We start from the raw sequence: 22,021 nt of genomic DNA, 5'->3' as shown, positions 1-22,021 counted from the left end.
AAAAAAGAAATGTTTTTATCATACAAGTAGTTGTTACACTTAAGGTTTTACAAATATATAAGAAATACTAGGTTTGTTTTATTTGAGTGTATATAGGTACACATTTTCAACTGTCTTTGTCCTTGACAATTTATGTTTCCTCTGTCAAATAAACAACGACGACAGGCACATATATTGAAATCATTTATTTTGTCCCACCGTCCGTCATATTCTGCATAAAATTATGGTTTTCTGCTTTTTGCCACTTAAAGTTTTCATGCTAACTATTGTATTAAAGTGAAAGTGTAAACTTAAACCAGGTTTCAGGTTTAGTTCAACCTACATAAAAGAAGTGATAGTCAGGAAGCTACAATAGTTATTGTTATTATATTTCATAACATTCAACAGAAGATCTAAATCAAAATTTAAAATTTAAATAAAATTGAAAAGTAAATTATCAAAAATACCGAACCCCGAAGAAAACCCAAAACGGAAAATTCGTAATCAAATGGCAAAATCAAAAGCTCAAACACATTAATCCAATGGAGAACAATTTTTAATTCCTGACTTAGTACGGACATTTTCTCATCTTCTTATGCAGAAAATAATGGATTAAATCTAGGTTTATAGCTAGCTTAAACTCTCGTTGTGAAATTCTAAAATGACAAAAATTAAGGATTTGATATAATTCTGACATATTGATACAATTACCCAGTGTATATATATATCATTCTTGCCTGTCTAGCCAGATTTACAACACGGTTAATCTACCTCAACGTCTTGATTTCAAATTATGTAACCGATATTTTTTAATTATTTATTAGGACAATGAAGCTTAGTTCGCTTCTTGTTTTTTTATGCTGTCATTGAAATCAATATTACTTAAGTTTCCAGAGATGAACGATCATCATCTGTCATATTAAACAAAAAGACACAAATAACTTGTTCATCAAGTTAATTTCTATGGTCATGCCTTTGACCTTTAGATTTTGTATTGCTCACTTTTAAAAAAAGTGCATTTATTTTTATTACAATACAATGTCTGTAAACCACACTTCAAAACACTACCTTTTAAATTAGCCAACTGATATATTTTAAGAATATATAGCAAATGTGCCTGTCCCAAGTCAGGAGCCTGTAATTCAGTGGTTGTCGTTTGTTTATGTGTTACATATTTGTTTTTCGTTCATTTTTTTTACATAAATAAGGCTGTTAGTTTTCTCGTTTGAATTGTTTTACATTGTCTTATCGGGGCCTTTTATAGCTGACTATGCGGTATGGGCTTTGCTCATTGCTGAAGGCCGTACGGTGACCTATAGTTGTTAATGTCTGTGTCATTTTGGTCTTTTGTGGATAGTTGTCTCATTGGCAATCATACCACATCTTCTTTTTTTATATAGTATGTAGTTAAGTTGTAATGCATTTTTGCTGCATGAGCATCGGTATCTACATGCTGTTTATCTCTTGTCAGTGGATCTCTCCGGGTACTGTGGCTTCATCCGCCAATAAAAACTGATCACCGTGAAATAGCACAATAATTTTGAAAGTTAGGTTAAAAATCAATCAATCAGTGTAACCATTGGCGGATCCAGGGGGGGGGGGGGGGTTCCGGGGGTTGGAACCCCCCTTTTTTTGGCCGATCAATGCATTTGAATGGGAGCATATAGTTGGACCCCCTTTTCTCTGATTTGGGAACCCCCCTTTTTAAAATTGCTGGATCCGCCCCTGGTAACGATCCATACGAATGGTATATTATGTTTCTTGTAGAATGTTTAGTACTATTTATACATCAAAGAAACAAAGTCAAAGCAAGATGTCTGAACAAGGAATTACAGCTTCATCTTCTCACTTCTTATCGGTGTTTACTTTTTAATTAAATTGAAATCTTTTATAAAGAGATTAAAATGTGTTGATTATTTCATATCTTTACTGAAAATTATTGGCTGAGATCTGTTGTATGCATGTATATTATTTGAAGAATTTGGCGTTGATTTCATGCAGATCTGTAATTTATTGAGTTCCATTATTTACAGGTTTAAAGGCCTTGGAAATGAATTAGAATTGGCAATATTTGTACTTGTCTCTTCTTAAAGGCTCCGATTTGCATTGTTTTTCTGTTATTCCTGGCAGTCCATTGATATCTTATAGGCGCTAACCCCACATGTCCTTTTTCTTAATTAATATATTCATAATACAAAGCAATATTTTCTTCCAGAATATGCATATTAATTTGCCGCTGGACGTTTATCAGTCATCCATTTATAATGATTATCATCATCATCCTTTACTTATAGGCAGAGGCGGATTAAGAGGGGGTGGGGCTAGCCTCGCCCCCTATTTCTGGAAAAAAATGGTTGAGTATATAGGGAATCATTGAAGCATGACTGGAGAGGGCAGCCATTTTTTTCTAAAATCATTGGAATAAATCATAAGCACCTAAAACTTCAAAGTGTGAAGTATTTACTTTGAACATCATAATATATGATGACTTTGCGTGCTACGTTAATCACTGAACATAATCAATGATCGTTAAAGCTAATAGAAAAGAGAAGATATGATAGTATACTTGTAGATCTAACATCAAGGTAAAAAGTAGAGATTATGCCAAAGACACAATGGTCTACTTAAAACTGTTTTCAGACAAGGCTAATGTTTAGATGTATAGTGACGAAACATAATCTAGAATCAAGGGTCAAAAAGAATTTTCACCTTCAGATTTTTGAGTGATTTTCTTTTTCTTTTAAAAATAAAATTTATTTGGAATGTTAGTGTAGAACTACATATTTTGCTGAGATCTAATCTGGACGTGAGAAGTGGGCTTGATAAAAAAAAAAACAAAAAAAAAACAAACCATTCTTTTAAATGTGTAGCTCAAAAAGGGGAGCCGGTCAATTGCTCTATCTGAATCCGCCTCTGAAGGCCGTATCTTTAGGGTGGCATTGTACCAATTTTTATTCATTATTTCCCACAAAAAAAAAAACAACGAAAATTCTTAAATATGGTTTTTGGTTTATTAATATAGTGGCTTTATACGCTTTTTTTAATATGTATAAATGCCTATTAAGAAAACACAAACCACAATAGCACTTGATTTTCTTTCAAGTTTGTTGTGATTTTGGGAAGAGTTTTCAATTGTATTCTTTTTACTATGTTTGAGCCTCTGAAATTAGGTTGATAAACAGATGCAAAAACAAAAGTACAAGTTATAGTACTATATGATGGATACTAATTGTATCTGAAACAAAACATTAAGGTAATAAAAACTTCTGCATGTAGGAAATAAATATCTGTAGCTTTTGGCAAAAAGGCAACTATCAAAGATGAATGTACTTCTATTCGTTTTCAGTCTGCATTCGTTCTACTGTACATGTGGCTTGGAAATGGCATAGAAACATAATTCCATTACACATTTAATATATCTAGCAGCGACACATCATTTGTGTAACAACAATCAATCAATCAACCCTTTATGCACTAACATCCCTACTATTCTTTTGTAAACATGTTATATATGCATGTACTTTGTCGGGAAATGTTTTATTTATTCGTACAAGCTTAAGAAACAGGACAAAAAAATAGCAACATCGCTTAAACCAATGCGGACCGTAAAGAGAACTAACTTTTCCGTTCGCTCTACATAGAAGCTGGATAACAAGAGACTTTTGTACATTTTGCTTTACTATTGCACTTTGTAAAAATCCTATAAATAATGTCATTTTCTTAAATTAATTGTATTTGACACTCCATGCATTATTATTTGTTATATGCATTTTATTTGTTCATATTTACATACCATAGTGTGTCTTTGAGAAATTAAAAGTTCAAGTTTCAAGTAAAATTTAAGCTAATATTTATTTGCATAAATGTAATTTGTACAATCAAGTTGGCTGGTTGTAGGATATTTTTTCACATAAACATTACACTTTAGATTGACTATAAATTTTTGTTTTATTCAGCGGTATTGCCATGTCCAATTGACCCTTGTAAAATTATTTAAACGGCCTTATTTAAACAGCACAGATGTGTTAATTTGGTATATATGCTGATACAAAGGGCATATATAGTAAAATCAAAAGTCATAAGTCAAAGAAGGAAACGAGAAAGATAAGAAAAGATCGATAAAAAACATTCCACAAAAACACTCACACTGTGAGACAAGTGGAGGATTTTGACCCCGCAATAACACATAATTCTATTTTAACAACATTAAATAAGGTGACCCAAAACATAATTTCCTCATGCATTTTTTGTACCATTTTGTTACATGGTAATTTCTTTATGCAATTAAGTAAATACATGTAGGTGGTAAAGGGTTAAGTACAATACAATGTTACATGTTACATTTGGCACCATGTAGATACATACAAATGAATCAGGGAGATCAGCCAGTCATTATGATACAACTATCTACTACATCATCATATAGTGTTAATGATAATAACATGGTTCATATATAACATCATCAAAAGATGCAGGTAAAAACGATGCAGAATATTCATATATAAAGACGAGTGCAGAAATGTGAATGATAAGGAATTCTACATTCTACAGAGTCATGGAACTTGCAAAAGTCTGAATGAGTGTAATTGATTTCTTTACTGTTCAGACCATTTTTTAATATTCTTTATTTATTTTGACCACAACTCTTTTATTCTTTATATTTCAGCACCTAATTATTTTCTATTCTTTATTTTGTGTGTCCATTTTTGGTCTTTTCTTCACTTTTACCTTTTTTCTGCACCTTTTGCCTATTATTCTGAATTCTGTAAACCCCATACAGACCTTAACATGTGAAATAGGGATATAAGGATTTATTAAGTGTTACTTGCGTAGTGTCCAGTGGCAAACAGTATATGCATATTCCTGACTTAACGTACCATGTTTATATTTAATATGATATACCTATAAGCTGTATAGCTTCTGGTTTGAAATAAAATATATGACCAGTCAAAATGTACAAGTAAATTTTCTTTTTTCTTTTTTTTTTAAATTAATGGCCGCAATTTTGAAAATTCAGGAGGCAAGAGGCAGGTCTTTATTGCAATCGAATGTTAATGTAAGAATCATAGATTTGAGGCAAAGGAATACGCCCCTTTAAATGATTTCATCCCTAAAAGACCACGGCCAAAAGAAGGTTCAAACAAGTTTAAATGATTAAAATGATAGTACACTTTAATCCCACCTTTTTGATACCTATTGGTCTTATATAACAGACTTTAGCGAAAATTTTACACCTGTTTAACTAATATAATAGAGTTCGGACAAAGTTTCATACCAGATAAATAACAACGTATCTCTGTTGGTTATATGCTTCAGTAGATTTAACTGTGATATAAAGTTTTAGATCTACTGTTAAATCTAGTTTTACTACTTATAATTTCGATAAGCATGACTTGTTTAAAAGATGAGGCTGTTTATATGCATAATTCAGAAGCACAATATTGTTGATTCATCAATTTTAGACAAGAATTTGCATTATATATAATATATACTTGGGAAATATGTAAGGACATTTTTATAAGCTGTTTTTGTTCTATAATTTTCATTCCAATTTTGTTTCAAAATGACGATCTCCCATAAAGCAAAAAAAAAAAATAATATTAGGAGATGTGATATGACAAATATTCACCAGAGTCCAAATGACGTGCATGGACGTAAGCAAGTATATGTCATAGTACAGTCTTCAACAATGAGAAGAAAAAAAAATACTGCATTATAAGCTATAAAAGGCACAGACTTGAGACAAAAAGTGAAACGAGAAAACCAAAAGCCTTATGACAAAACAATAAACAAAGCCGATGACACATCTTATAATAAAGCCGTATTCATAGTAAAGAAGATGGGCACTGCTTAAACGTTAATCATTCTAAATCTACTTGTCATACTTTTAAAATACCCAGTAAGTAAAGACCTTTAATGTCTCTAGACCTAAATCTATGTTGATCCTAATATTTGTAAAGATAATTTTACAGGTAGGTAGATATTAAACAGGTGTGACCGTTCGACACTTCATTAATTATACATAAAACATGTAAATATAATGTATTTATGATGATACACATCGCATGTTGACATGTTCGACTGCCACAACGAACTGACAAAGTAGTAGTAAGTGATAAATACAGTTTGGAGAATTATAATCCCGATACTTTCCCTTAAACTTCGTTTTGCAACGAAATCCGAATGCGAAAATTGATAACTGATAAATCTACATTAAACTTGAAATATTTTCAACAACTTTGCATCTATGTCTTAAAGATATGTCGTTTTTTACACTATAATACCATATATCTTTATTGAACTGTTGAACAAAACTAAATCACAGGTTTTTCTTTTGTACAACTTTGCAATCCAAAAGAATTATTTGTATATATCTGATTGGCAATATATTTATATGTGGGGATTCATTTCTGAATGTGTGCATTAACTGTTTTTGTCCATACGTTTCTTTTCTTTATGTATTTGACCATTATTCCTTATTCAGATAACCCTATCCACGACCTCATACATGTACATTGTATTTACTCTTATTAAACATGTTAAACTTGAACATGTTGAAGTAAAACAACTTTGGGTGCATCAAACTTAAAAATTAAAATGTCGTTCTACACTATAAACATGTATCTACAGAACTGTTGAACAATTTTTCTTTGTAAAATTTCGCAATCAAAAGAACTGAAATGTGTTTGTATCTGGAAGACAATACATGAGGTGGGTGATTCGTTACTGTATTATTATTTTTAAATATCCTTATTTTTTTGGTCCATTATTTTCTATTCAGTAAACCCCATCCACGACCTCATGCATATATTCAGATTGGTAGCTTACATATGACAGAAGATTTGGGTTTCAATTTTATTGAAGCCTTTATCATGTTTAAATTTTTCTTATGATTTTTTGGATAACTACTTATAATTTGGCAATATCTTCGAGTTAAACGGTGTTGCCCTAGTATTCTTTATATACCATGTATACACGTGTAGGCTGTGATCCTTTGTTGTCATTTCGAACTACACCTACATTTTTGTACATGTATGATGTGTAAAAATGTACATGTATGTTATGTTAAATCTACACAGGTATATGCTGCAATTCTTAAGTGTGTTTTCAATTGGAACTGCACCTACATGTATGATGTGTAAAAAAGTACATGTATTTTATGTAAAACCTACACAAGTCTGAATCATGCCTATATAACATAATCTCTGAACCGAAAAATTAAGCGTACAAATTATGTCTGCGGTTTAAATAGACTTAAAATATGTTTATATGAATTTTCATATAAATCAAAATAAAAAGGTTTAATTGTAAATAGTTATTTGGCGAGCACATTATTATTGAGAACCGGAAGTACACAAAAAATGTGAAAATTCATATGCAATGAGTATCACCACTAAACATGATTAAATGATATTTTATTAGTTTAAAACAATCATTAAAATCAGAAACGTTTCCTTTAGTATACGTATGTTAGTTATATGTACTTGATTTTCAATTTGGTGTTTCACAAATCGAATTCAATTGTTTTTTGGCAACAAAATAATAATTTCACATATGTGTTTCTATGTTCAGGATGTGGAGCAGGATCAGATCACCCTGGAATTTTGGTTGAGTTTATGTTGCCCAGTCTTAAGTTTTTATTGTTCTATTTAAATGTATTTTTTCTCTTTTCATAACTTTTTTGCCTTGGCATTCTTAGGTTATTTTCGAATTGTGAGTTTTGACTTTCCTTGTGGTATCTTTCGTCTTTCTTTTGTTCGTATATTTACAATGAATACCAGGAGAGGGGGGGTCCAGCCATTTTTAAAAGGGGGCCAACCCAGGATAAAGGGAGGGTCTAAATATATGTCCAAATTCAAATGCTTGAACATTAAAACTAGAGGCTCTAAAGAGCCTATGTCGCTCACCTTGGTCTATGTGAATATTAAACAAAGGAAGCAGATAGATTCATGACACAATTGTGTTTTGGTGATGGTGATGTGTTTGTACATCTTACTTTACTGAACATTCTTGCTACTTACAATTATCTCTATCTATAATGAACTTGGCCCAGTAGTTTCAGTGGAAAATGTTAGTTAAAATTTACAAATTTTATGAAAATTGTTAAAAATTGACTATAAAGGACAATAACTCCTTAGGGGTCAATTGACCATTTCCGTCATGTTGACTTATTTGTAAATCTTACTTTGCTTAACATTATTGATGTTTACAGTTTAATCTATCTATAATAATATTCAAGATAATAACCAAAAACAGCAAAATTTCCTTAAAATTACCAATTCAGGGGCAGCAACCCAACAACAGGTTGTCAGATTCATCTGAAAATTTCAGGGCAGATAGATCTTGACCTGATAAACAATTTTACCCCTGTCAAATTTGCTCTAAAGGCTGCGGTTTCAGAGTTATAAGCCAAAATCTACATTTCACCCCTATGTTCTATTTTTAGCCATGGCCGCCATCTTGGTTGGTTGGCCAGGTCACGGGACACAATTTTTAAACTAATTACCCCAATGATGATTGTGGCCAAGTTTGGTTTAATTTGACCCAGTAGTTTCAGAGGAGAAGGTTTTTGTAAAAGATAACTAAGATTTACAAAATGGTTAAAAATTGACTATAAAGGGCAATAACTCCTAAAGAAATCAACAGACCATTTTGGTCCTGTTGACTTATTTGTAGATCTTACTTTGCTGAACATTTTTGCTGTTTACAGTTTATCTCTATCTATAATAATATTCAAGATAATAACCAAAAACAGCAAAATGTCCTTAAAATTACTAATTCAGGGGCAGCAACCTATCAACGGGTTGTCCAATTCATCTCAAAATTTCAGGGCAGATAGATCTTGACCTGATAAACAATTTTACCTGGTGACAGATTTGCTCTAAATGCTTTGGTTTTTGAGTGATAAGCCAAAAACTGCATTTTACCCCTATGTTCTATTTTTAGCCATGGCGGCCATCTTGGTTGGCTGGCCAGTTCACCGGACACATTTTTTTAACTAAATACCCCAATGATGATTGTGGTCAAGTTTGGTTTAATTTGGCCCAGTAGTTTCAGAGGAGAAGATTTTTGTAAAAGATGACCAAGATTTACGAAAAATGGTTAAAAATGACTATAAAGGGCAATAACTCCTAAAGGGGGTCAACAGACCATTTTGGTCCTGTTGACTTATTTGTAGATCTTACTTTACTGAACATTTTTGCTGTTTACAGTTTACCTCTATCTATGATAATATTCAAGATAATAACCAAAAACAGCAAAATTTCCTTAAAATTACCATTTCAGGGGCAGTAACCCAACAACGGAATGTCCGATTCATTTGAAAATTTCAGGGCAGATAGATCTTGACCTGATGAACAATATTACCCCATTTCAGATTTGCTCTAAATGCTTTGGTTTTTGAGTTATAAGCCAAAAACTGCATTTTACCCCTATGTTCTATTTTTAGCCATGGCGGCCATCTTGGTTGGTTGGCCGGGTCACCGGACACAATTTTTAAACTAGATACCCTAATAATGATTGTGGCCAAGTTTGGTAAAAATTGGCCCAGTAGTTTCAGAGGAGAAGATTTTTGTAAAAGCTAACGACGGACGACGACGACGACGACGACGACGACGGACGACGGACGACGGACGACGGACGACGGACGCCGGACGCCGGACGCCGGACGCCAAGTGATGAGAAAAGCTCACTTGGCCCTTTGGGCCAGGTGAGCTAAAAAAGGTGGGTCTAACCCCTCTTTTATTCGCCTTCCTACCTGCAGCTAGTATTGACAACCAGCCGTTACCAGATAATTATGAGCAAATAATTAACCGATCATGATTATATTTAAGATTAATTAATTGAACATCTGAAGTCCAGTGGCAGATATTTCATTTTAATTTCGAGTATGCTTGATTTTCACTTCAATTGAGAGAGATCGTAATGCATAGTGATCATTCATGCTACAGTAAGTTCTTTGAACGGAGGATATAAGTGATACTCCTAGTACGTTATTCCGATTTGGTTTATCTGAATTATACCTTGATATTATTCCTAATGAAAACTTTCAATATCTAAATAAAAAAGGGGTTTTAACCTTTTTTTTAGGATTAGAATGAAATATTCACAAACTTGGAATCAAATGACGCCATAGTGTAAGAATGTATTAACTATTGTTTTGAAAAAGGACGGAAGGTGTTTATTTTGACAGAAAAGATTACATTTACGTGCGAAAATGTAGCATTTCACATTTATTTGATTAATTTTATCTACTATTAAATAAGAACATGTATATAATGTTTAGTTAACGAAACATATTAAATGTTTTCAGTTGGCAGTCAAGACGTTAATGATTTTGGAACTGAGTCAATAGCACAACAAATATATGACTTCTTGGATGAAGTTTGTGAATGATATCAGTGTAACTCTGTGGTACTCAGAATAATGTATGGCTTCTGATTGAATGATACATGATTGGAATTACTTCTAACCCAAAACTTATCCATTTAGGTTTTAAAAATTTAGAACATCAAATTCTCATTTTACAAATTATACAAAATATCTTCCATTTCTGCACGTAGGAGCTATAAAAAATATGACCATGTATATTTTTGGGGTTATTATGCAGAACTGGTATTTGTAGTAACAGGAACTGCTACCCGTTTGATCCTAGTTTGTGCAGTTTCGAGAAATAAAATACGGAACACCACTGGTATACCCTTACGTAGTATGGAAAATGCATTACGAATATTTGAGCTCTTGTATAACCATTTGACGGCTTATATAAATCATTTTAAGGAGAAAATTTTGTATATTCTATATGATATCGTGTTCACAATACTTCCAAAGCTCTTACGTAATTGTCTTTAATAAAGCACCCAAATTGTAAGCACTACAAAAGGGTCAATTAGCGGATCCTACCGACCTATTCTATCTTGTTTAAAGAACAGTTAAACTTGTTTTTGTCGACTGATTTGTGTAACAAGTTCGTATTTCAATGCTTAAAATTTTTTTAACAAGTAGTTAATTCAATATTAAGAGGTTGGAGTCAGTTACCTATAATATCTTGTTTGTGATATAATAGCCTCAATGGGATATAAATTTACAGTGAAAATTTGTTTTTGTCATCTGAGCAAAAATATCATTGAAAGGTGCAGATGAATAGATCAAACATCTTTGGTCAGAACTGTTCAAAAAAAGTGAATGTTATAAGCTGGCACATGAAGTTGATACCTCTGAATACCACAATCCCCAGAGGGACCAAGCTCATACACAACCCAGTAATGTATAATATCTGCAATTTTAAATACTGTCTTAAATAAAATGCAAAGTAACTTTCAATCTAATGTGTGGTAGTGTACCCACAGTAAGTTATGAGAATCTTGATGTGGGATCCATAGTTCTGTAATCTTTAATTGTTTTGGGCCATTTTTCTGTTGCTATTCTTTAGTTTTATGACCTCTTTCCATTGAATTTTAGCCCCCCCCTTTTGTTTTCTATTCTTTGTTTGTGTCTATTTGTCATATTATGGGCCTATATTCTCTATGTTTTATTCAATATTCTTTGGTTTGTCAACACTATCTTGTCTTTGGTTTATTAACATGTATTTACTGAAGCCTGAATTTTTTCAGCTTTCTCCTAACGCAACACTAATTGTCTATATTGAAAATAATAAAAAAATAGAAACAGAAAAGAAAAGGAAAACTTCTTTTTCGCAAAGAGGCGACATTGGTTGCTTCTACTCCCGACATCGCCTAACCAAAAAACAGTACTCACCACTTCCGCATCCGGTATCTACCACTTTACACTGGGACCCTCTATCAGAGCTAATGCACAGAGCCTCACCACACGGGTTTCTGGCCTCACAAGCTTCTGGTCGACGATTATCTACGTTTCGGCTTTCAAGCATTTCTCCTCGAACAGGCTTACAGGTGCAGTTGTAATAAAGAACGTTTCGGATGTCACCTCGGAAAACGTTTTTAAACATGACTGATGGCAGTGCCAAGTATCTCAGCTTCGTTCGGAAATGATCCTGCGGAAGACCACCAAAGAATACATCGTTGTTTTCAGGAATGTGAGCAAAATGAATATCTTCGTCTAAAGATATCCTACTATCGGAATTCTGATCCACGATCAAAATGGTCTCTAGACGGTTCCTCTGAACTTTCACAGTATGCCAACGATTGTCGTTCAGACCAGGTCCGAGTTTGATGTTGATACTACCGTCCATCTTATCATCAATTTTGTACGTTAATACCACACTCCCCCCTTCTAATACAACCATAAAGAAATTATTTGTTACGTTGTCGCCTTTGTCGTCCGTATACATGAGAAGGGAGTCAGCCTGATCCGTTCTGAATTCGAAAGCAATGGAAGCATTGACACACGCATTCCATTTTGGGAATCGAGTATAAGAGTTTTTCTGACCGTTCATGCCAAAAGAGTCGGAAGGGACTGCAAAAAGCAGTGTCCCTAATAAACAATAAAGAGGAACAAACCCCATATTTGGAAAATTAATGTAGTTTTGTTGGATTTCTCTATTTAAATGGATTTCATTATATAATCAAAAACAAACGAAACTTTCACAAGGGATCAATTAAAAAGATCGCTACAGACTATCGAATCGTTTACATAAACAACAAATTTAATGAAGTTTAAATGTTTACGTGTAAGCCTAAAGATTAAATAAACTAGTTCTCTTATCACGTAATCTCAAAAGTTTTGGCTTTGTTACCTCAAGTTGTCCAATTGAGTATTTATTTCCTTTTATAGTAGTAAAAATCTTTGATTTAATTCACTAGATAATTTGCATATGTACTGTACTCCAAGGTTTCTTATTTGAATTGTTTTGCACTTAACGGTATTATTCCGAAATTCTTACACTACAGTCTGGTATCCTATAACTTTAGCTTCACATATATACTCCAAGGTTTCTTATTTGAATTGGTTTGCACTTGACGGTATTAATCCGAAATTCTTATACTACAGTCTGGTCTCCTATGAATCCAGCTTCACACAATAAATCCAGGCTACTGTCAAGTAAATTTATGCACCGGTCCTCTATTATACATTAAAATGTAAATGTCACCCACGCTATACAATGCTGTAATACACACAGTAGTGAGAAGTGTTAAATCTCTCAATAAATAAATCTGTACAATAGTTTATGTATGAATGAATCAGTATTTACCAATCAAAACAGGAATGTGGGTCTCACTAACACTGTTCGGACGTACCTCTTGGGTTATGCTCCATTGATAAGCAATGAAAATATCTCCGTTCCGCTAGCGTCTCCTCAATACTGTACTGAGTAGTCTAACCTACGAAATACAGTAAGAAATTTAAATTTCAATGGTAAAGAAGGTTGACTTTAAATGTTTAAAAACCCGTCACGGTATGGTGTTTAAATGCCCATAAATTTCGTATAGTAGTGCAATTATAGATTTTTTGACTTACCTTGTTCTAAACGCCGGTAGTTGTGTATTATGCATATGCACTGAAAGGTAATTGTTTGTCTAGAGTTTTATGTAATACAAAAAACCTTTGATTTTCGCCGCAGGATGACAGCGTTGTCTATTAAAATCACAAGATTTGACACGATAAAAGATTTTATAAAGAAATTGGGATTGATATTATAGGTGTATTACAAAAATGTATGATTATTCATTCAATTTAATAACTAACAAATACATGTATCAATGTAAATACAACAAGCAACTTGAACTTTTATGCAAATTTATGTAATTGCATTGTTTTTTGTCAATTTATGTTATAAATCATGCTCCATATTTTTGTTTTGATTTGACATTCATTCATATTCAAGATCTTTATAAAAAGGCAAATTTTGGCTTGAAGCTCATATAAAAAGAAGGTAACGTTTTTATAAATTTTGTGCTTCTGACGCGATTTTCTAGAATTTCCTTTACCACACAGGAGCGCTCTTACCTTGAGATTGCAAAATAAGGCTTATATATATTTCAAGACTTGAGGAAATATTTGGCCAAAGGGACAGAAAAAGAAAAGACAGAAAGTCACACAAAGCCTATTTTTTTAAGACTTTTCTTACGCCCCTCTCTCTGTTGACGGAATAATCATAGTCATGTATAAAAAGAGGGTTCGATCAAAGAAGGAGAACACTGATAAAAAATCCCAGTCGACAACTTCAGAACAAAATTCTGTAGAAAAAGGTGAATATTTATTAACTGAGACATTGGAAAGTAAATACAATAGGATTGTTGTCCAAAGTTGATCATTAAATGATAAGTTATAACGCATTTGTCAAGAGAAAACATTCTGTAATCGCTTTATATTATAAATGCATATTTGAATTTTTGTGCTTGTAAGCAGGATTTATACATGACTTGCTATGTAGATTACACATGTAAAATAAATATAATTAACATTAAAATGTACTCTAAACTTCAAATAAACTTTCACTGGCCCATCAATCAACAGCAAGTATGACCTTAAATGAAAAACTGTTCTAGTTTATGCTGGCACATGTTTTATAATCTAAAATACACATGTATCGGGGCACCTTAATCTTCCCCTTCTGGACAATGGAGAAGAAGATCCAAATTAAAAAAGGGAAAACAGATCTGTACACTAAATGAGAACAAATATTTACGGCCTAAAGGTGTAATACCATCACTGACTTCCTGTTAAATTTTCTCTTTTCAAAAAATTGTGCAGAATTTATCCTTGTTTCAAAGAAAAAAAATCTTGACATGAGTAAAGTTTTATCTTATCCAGTACTACATGTACTGCAGTCAAAATGTCACATATCATTTCAATGCATATGAGATAATATCCATATCAAGTGCTATGGTTTGATGGTATTACACCTAAATACGGTATCATAATTTCCAAATTCGAAATGACAACACACAGTATGAAAAAAACACCATACCAGTTTAGAAGACGCTAACGCACAGTCGTTGGTCTTGTTGTTCATAATTCACTGGAATCGACTGAGAGAAATCTAGTGTCCGACCCCCGGTCTCGATCTAGTACAAAACAGGGTTTATATCATATCACATTAATATGGACGTGAAACACTAATTCATCATCACTCATCATAATCATTTTCACCCTTACCTGTTTTTTTGTTACCTTAACACAACTGTCTTAAGCAGAGGAATGTACTTATTATAGACTAAGGTTACTGTCATGATTACTTTGATGCATTTTTAGTCCAGTAGTTTCTGTGCTCAATACTTTATACTCCACCGACCAAAGATTAGTCATGCTGGGGCTATATATAGAAAATTACTTGTCTTTGAATATATAAGATTTGAACCCTGTTAGATGGAACCCTAATTCGAATTTTGCAACTAAAGAGAAGTTTTGTATCCTTCTCGCGCAGAATGTTTTTGATGCACGGTAGCAGATGCCTTTGAAATAGCATCTCGGCGACAAAGGGAAACGGGATGTTTTACTTTCAGTTACGAACTCTGAATCTATACGAAAGTAAACACAGAAACTTTGTTGACGGTTGAACTTTTAAAAATTAATCATTAAAAATGCTTGTTAAACACTTTTTAAAAAGACTAGACGTCCGCCATGACATGTTTATTACATAAGATACCGGCGACTTGACAAACATATTTCTTACCTGTGATAAAGACTACCTGTCCTTGAATTGTGACTTTAAAACGAGAAAGTGTAACAATCAATAAAGAATTCAAAATAATAACAGACTATCAACATATTGATTTAGACATCATCGAACCATATGAGACATGTAAAAATGTTATCAGCGATGCGTAATTAAATTATCGAACTGCACATCACAATGAACGTAGAAATGATTAGATGCAGTGATGCGGATCGGCTGGATGTTTGCAACATTGAAGTTCCAGATCGATTACGCTACCGTCTGTCTGTTTTCAAGAGGTCCAAAGTCGGGAATTATATATTTGTTTAGGAGTTGGTTCTAATGGACTTTGCAGTTTATAAAGCATGCTAGCAGCATTTATCTCGCAAGGGATAATATTAATTATATTGCTGTTCTTAGATTCGTAATAATTACATCCGTGTGAAACACTTCCACGACATATTGTAACAACTGTTACATAAAAGAATATGTATAAACATATCCATATCGATTATTGTATTTATAACATTATTTTTCTTTTAACGTCAAGAACGACATACTTTCAATACTAAATGTGATATTTTAACTTAACTGATTAAGTCCTGAAAAATAAGTTTGTCTCATAGGTCATTTTGATAGAATCTGATTGAAATTTTTAAGTCCAAATATTTATTTTTTACCTGTCCAATCGTATAGTTCTATTGAAAAAATAACTCGATTGTGTCAGACATTTGGACTGACATTATAACGCGGACTTTCAAATTTTAGGCAGTCAAATGATCAGAACTGACATTTCAAAAACTTTGGACCTTTGTGTGTGCGTCTGTCGCCCGGTAAGGGAAAAACGATCGTATCTTAGAAATGGAAGATATATCTTGATAACATGGCATACATTTCTATATCCTTTTATCTCTTTTAGTTTAATAAAAAAAAAGTTTTAACCAAAAACGTATGATACATTGGATATGTACGAATATGTCAGTTAAAAGTAAATTTTTATTTATATAAGTACATTTATAAGTCTTAGATCATTGGTATTTATGTCGTATGGATCAAACCGGACTACACAAATGATGACAAAAGTTTTTTCAAAGGATGATCTTTTGACCACATACTACATGTATCTTTTTTGAATGGACCCAATGGGCATTTCTTGACAAATGTGACAGGAAACATAAAAGTAGAAATAATCCCTTTCTTTATAACATAAATAAAATCAAACAATAGAAAACGACGCCCATATACATGTATGTACATTTCACTGAGTAGAGAAAATAGATAATTTTACGATTCAGTCGAAAAGCTCAACAAATATGTGTCTGTAAATTGACAAATCAAAATTTGACAAATGAAACATCTTCTTTCTGATCATTGTACACTCTTGTTAATTTACAATGTAGAATTTTAATCATATTAAGTATACCATAATCTTTTTTTTTTGTCAAAAAATATTTTTCTTTATAGCAGTTGAAAATAATAATAACATCAACAGAATGGTCACAAGGTAACTATTTGATATTATTCTAATATGAGCCCGTATAAGAAATGGTACTTCATTCATGTATTTCTTATGTTTTTATGTCATTTTTCTTTTTTTTTGTCTATTCTTTACATTTATTTTCTATATTTTTATCTATTCTTTATAATTAGTACACCATAATTCTCTATTTGTCATTGTATGGGCCTACTTTTTATCTATTCTTTATGTTTTGCGACCTTTTTCACTCTTCTTTGTTATTCTTTGTGGATTATGTAGTTCAAGCTCATTACTCTTTATTTTGTAAAATCAGACCCAGCTATATGAAAAATTTAGAAAAAATGGGACGTTATATATAAAGCAGAGCTAGGCGATTTTAGGAGAGGCGCGATCGGTAAAATGTCATTTTTGAAATTTAATTGTAAAGGAATACGCTCGGTTATAAATTACTTAATTGACAAACAGCATTCTACACATCCACTTTCTTTGAACACTAGATCCGATCCTCGAGGACTTATTGAGTTATGTAACTAACCTTTTGCGAAATTATGTACCGGTGACCACCTTCGTTTCTCAAAGGTTACAATGGAATTTAGTTTTGTCACAATTTTGATACATTATCACGATCATATTAAGACATACTTTATGAATTGTGAACAAAAACACATAAATGCTAATAAACATTACATTAGTATGATTATGTCAAGTGAATGTGTAGACCTTTATTTTTTTTTATCAGTCTCATAATGCGGTCTTCTAAAAATAAATTCAATAAATGTATTATGTAATAATAATCGGAAAATATGAAAGTGAGTGAGAGGGTGTTTCAGTTTCTCTGTTATCCTCGAGGTTATCCTTTATTGAAACGTTCATTAGTTATCGAAGGTCCTCTTGAAGATCCAATAATAGCAGTGATGGGGAAAAAACAAGGGGACGGAAAGGCTGAGCGGAAAGGCAGTCAACAAGAATTTGTGATTTATTTTAACAGTTTTTACCGTTTAAATATAAAGCAAATTTCATGACAAAAACCAATAGAAAAATAACGAAACGTTTTTACCTAATAACCAAATGTGAACATGTGCATACATCATGTAGCAAATCTCTTTCTAGGGTACCAAGTTGTTTAAAATCCGACAAGAAATCCTGCAAACGTTTTTAGCAAAATGTTGTTTAAAAAGAAATATATGTGACGAATACAGGCGTATATGCATACTATGTATGTTATCAAAGTAACCTATCTCTAACACTACTTATCATAACAACTTACCATATGTATATCACATTTACTTCAGTGCGAATAGTAAATTCCAAAAGTCACTCATAAAAAACGATGTTTATCAAATAACGACACTTGTTTTCCCGCCTAATGAATTCAACTTATCTAATAATCACCTATCAGTTTGAAGAATTGGTAAATTGCGGAAATATTTTCTTAACAATTTGTATAATATACAGACGATTGCAGTGCGTGCACAAAAATTCACAGTTGCACGTGAATAGAGTGACAAAAACTTCTGCTTGTTCTGCAATTTGTCGAACAATCAATGTTTTCGTAGTTAACTGTGAAACACTTTGCACAGTAGGGGATAATGCTCAGCGAATAATGACTTCCAGATGGGACATATGTACTAATCAAAATTCTTATAGATAATTTCATAGGGTAATGATAATCGCGGCGACTTTCTTTGGAAATGTGATATGTTACCGGAGGACGTAGATCCGTGTTCACAGTGGAAATCTGAAATCTGTTTGATTCTACAAGGGATTTGTATTTATATATAATTCTAATTATTAGATAATATTTATTATTTTTGATTAAATCGTTAGAATTAACGATTATCAAATTTCGACTTTTGAAACTTTTCTCAACTCGTACGAACGTTTATGTTTTTTTGGGGGAAAGAAACTTGCTTTAAGACAAACTTATACATTTTTGTAGAGAATTAAAAGGATAGTTTTTAGGAAAATATGGTATCTTTAAAAGAATGTGAAGAGTTCGATTAAAGATAAATAACAACGTACGACCTCTTTATGCGTAAATAGCTTCATTTATGTATCTCGTTTTTCAAAAACTTTATTAATATTAATGCTAAAAATGTGTTTTTCAAAATCTCATGAGATGTTTACATAAGTTTGGTACAATTTATCGGTGTTTATGTTCGAAATAAAAAGACGTGGCATGAGTGCCAATGGGACAACTCTCGATCCAAGTCACAACTTATAAAAAGTAAACCATTATAGGTCAAAGTGCAGTCTTTGTCTGAACCTTTTCATACAGTAAGAGACAGACAGACAGACAGACAGACAGACAGACAGACAGACAGACAGACAGACAGACAGACAGACTATTTTATTATAGTGTCACATACCAATACAGACCAATATCATACATCATAATATAAGTATAAAAATACAAATAAATATTTAAATCGAGGTTAAAATATCGGTATCCAGCCATGACTGACTTATGAGACACTTTTGCTTTAAAACTTATTCTAAAATTCATTTACAAATGAATAAATAAAACTTTTACATTACATTAAAAATAAAAAATAAAATAAAAAATACTGTTATACACAATATTTTCTGCGATTAAACATAAAGTATAAAGATTTTGCTGAAAAGGGTTGTATACAGTCATGTGACATCAGAAAAATAAATTTGTCGTCATGATTAAAATCGTAAAATAGACCATGTCGCAGATCTGAATAAAATTCACAATGCATTAAAACATGTTTTTCGTCTTCTACACAACCAACTGCTCAATATTTACATTTTCTGTCATAAAGAAGAGTTTTTTGCTTGGTGTAACGACCTGTCTCTATAGCTAAAAACCCACTTCTAAAATTAGATGAAATACGTCTATGTTGTCTATTATTTACATATAACAAGGACGTAGTTTATGATTTAGCTTATCATTCCCATGTTTATACGACTACATGTCTTATACATAACACTGATACAAAGATTATATAAGGGCACTAGAAGTTATTTTCGGAACTTGCAATCTTATTTGAGCGAAAAGCCAAACATTTGTAATCACTCAATCTAATAGACTCATTTGCATCTTTTAGGCTTAAGAGGACAGAGCTTAATGTTAGGTAAAAGTTTGCAAAATTGTAAGAAATACAAAGCTTGATTTTTATTAAAGATGAGCTTATATCAAGTAGAGAAGGAAGATTTATGTCAAAATATGGATATTTCTAAAACGTCTGTAAATAGATATAGGAAGATGTGGTATGAGTGCCAATGAGACTACTCTCCATCCAAGTAACAATTTATACTGAACAGTAAACCATTATAGGTCAAGGTACGACCTTCAACACGGAGCTTTGTCTTACACCGAACAGCAAGATATAAAGGCCCCAAAAAATTACAAGTGTAAAACCATTTAAACAAGAAAACCAAAACTTGTGTAAAACTTCCACAAACATCCACAGATTGTTCACGACATGTACAATGAATACACTTATTTTGTAATTGTGAAAAAACCCACATGAAATGATACCACATTATAGCAGTAAATTATGAACCCTTTTCATCTTTTTGTCCAGTTTTTGTCAAGGACGGGAATTTCTTACCACAAGACCAAAAGAAAACCACCTCGAAAAATAAGACACCGAACCATTGAAACATTTATTCACCTGTTCTATTCAATTATTTTTTCTAAACTGCCTGCACAAAATCCCAAAAGAGGAACGACTTTGTCATAAATGTAAAATACTAGAGGATGAGCAACATTTTTTACTCTATTGTGATTATAATAAAACTATAAGAAATGTCTTTTTTCAACACATATATACCGAAAATAATAATTTAATAATTTAAATGAAGAAGAAAAAAAATCATTATTTATTAAATCCATCAACGCCTTTACAAACAAATAAGTTAGGATCCTGCTTGAAAAAGTCATTAGAACTGAGGGCAGGGGACTCTTAACAGCTTGTTTGTTGTTATAAATTTTGATGCTGTTTTTTTTTTAATTGTGTTTGATATGTATGTATATATGTTTATTGTGTTAATATATGTTGGTCACAAACTGTTAAGTTTTATATGACAATAAAACATTTGATTTGATTTGATTTGATTAAACTTTATGAAAAATACTTTGCATAATAAGTTGTCCGAGAGTTTAATTACATAAACTAGAGACATATTTGGATATATAGAAGATGATCATTACAACAATGACGAACATTGGATATTTCGTCTGATTCTGTCAATTTATTATTCACGTCCCCTTTGATATTGGTTAAATACTATTTCCAAGGTTTCAGAAGTTACAAGTAAAAATAAACAGGTGACGTAATGTTGTCTGGAAATAATTATATAACTTGTCTGAGTTTGAAAATCGTAATTAATGTTTGATTCTAATTTCAATTTCTCGTACAGAGATAAAGGTTCAATAGTGGGATAGATACTTTGCACTGCAAAGTCTAAGGGGGATAACTCAAAAGAAAAACATATTCCTAAATAGATATCTGTTCTAGGTCAACCCTTACTGTAAAAACTTAATAGAATGGACAATCCTGTATAATTTAAAGCTACGAAGACCTGTCGATGTTCATTCAAAACATTAAAAATGAAATTACTGATATACATATTTTGTACTAGCTTGGCGCACATTGTTGTTATTAAGAGTTATATTTTGATGTATCATAATCATAAAAGTTTCACGAACTATTCTTTCTATGTAAACGTTTCAGTTATTTCGTTGTAGCTTGTTCACCACAATTGACTCTTTGGTTTCGACCTTAAACAAAGGTCAAATTAAAGATTAAAAAGTCATTTTTCTGCTCTTGACACATTGGTATTTAGGGGTATGAGTAAGAGCAAATATTGGTGGGCTCAGAATTACAATAATATACCAGGATAGGATGACAACTAGTCCTATAATATTTTGGTGATTCTGTTTTTATACTGACACTTGCTTATATATAGTTTTATAAAATTACGTCGTCACGTGATCAATTATAGTATGTTAAAAA

General features: G+C 32.1%; 1 protein-coding gene across 8 annotated transcripts in view; it reads right to left on the bottom strand.

The window, feature by feature from the left end:
* LOC143059690 (uncharacterized) overlaps window positions 1-13,280 on the bottom strand; it is an 89,393-nt gene extending 76,113 nt beyond the window's left edge. For all 8 annotated transcript variants that reach the window (XM_076233230.1, XM_076233234.1, XM_076233235.1 and 5 more), the window contains exon 1: window positions 11,737-13,280. In XM_076233230.1, the coding sequence (XP_076089345.1) occupies window positions 11,737-12,463 (727 nt within the window). In that variant the 5' untranslated portion in view covers window positions 12,464-13,280. The remainder of the gene's footprint in view (window positions 1-11,736) is intronic.
* Window positions 13,281-22,021: the final 8,741 nt, after the last annotated feature.

The sequence above is a fragment of the Mytilus galloprovincialis genome, chromosome 14, assembly GCF_965363235.1.
Source record: "Mytilus galloprovincialis chromosome 14, xbMytGall1.hap1.1, whole genome shotgun sequence".
Lineage (NCBI taxonomy): Eukaryota > Metazoa > Mollusca > Bivalvia > Mytilida > Mytilidae > Mytilus > Mytilus galloprovincialis.
This window is presented reverse-complemented; position numbering and strand designations above follow the sequence as displayed.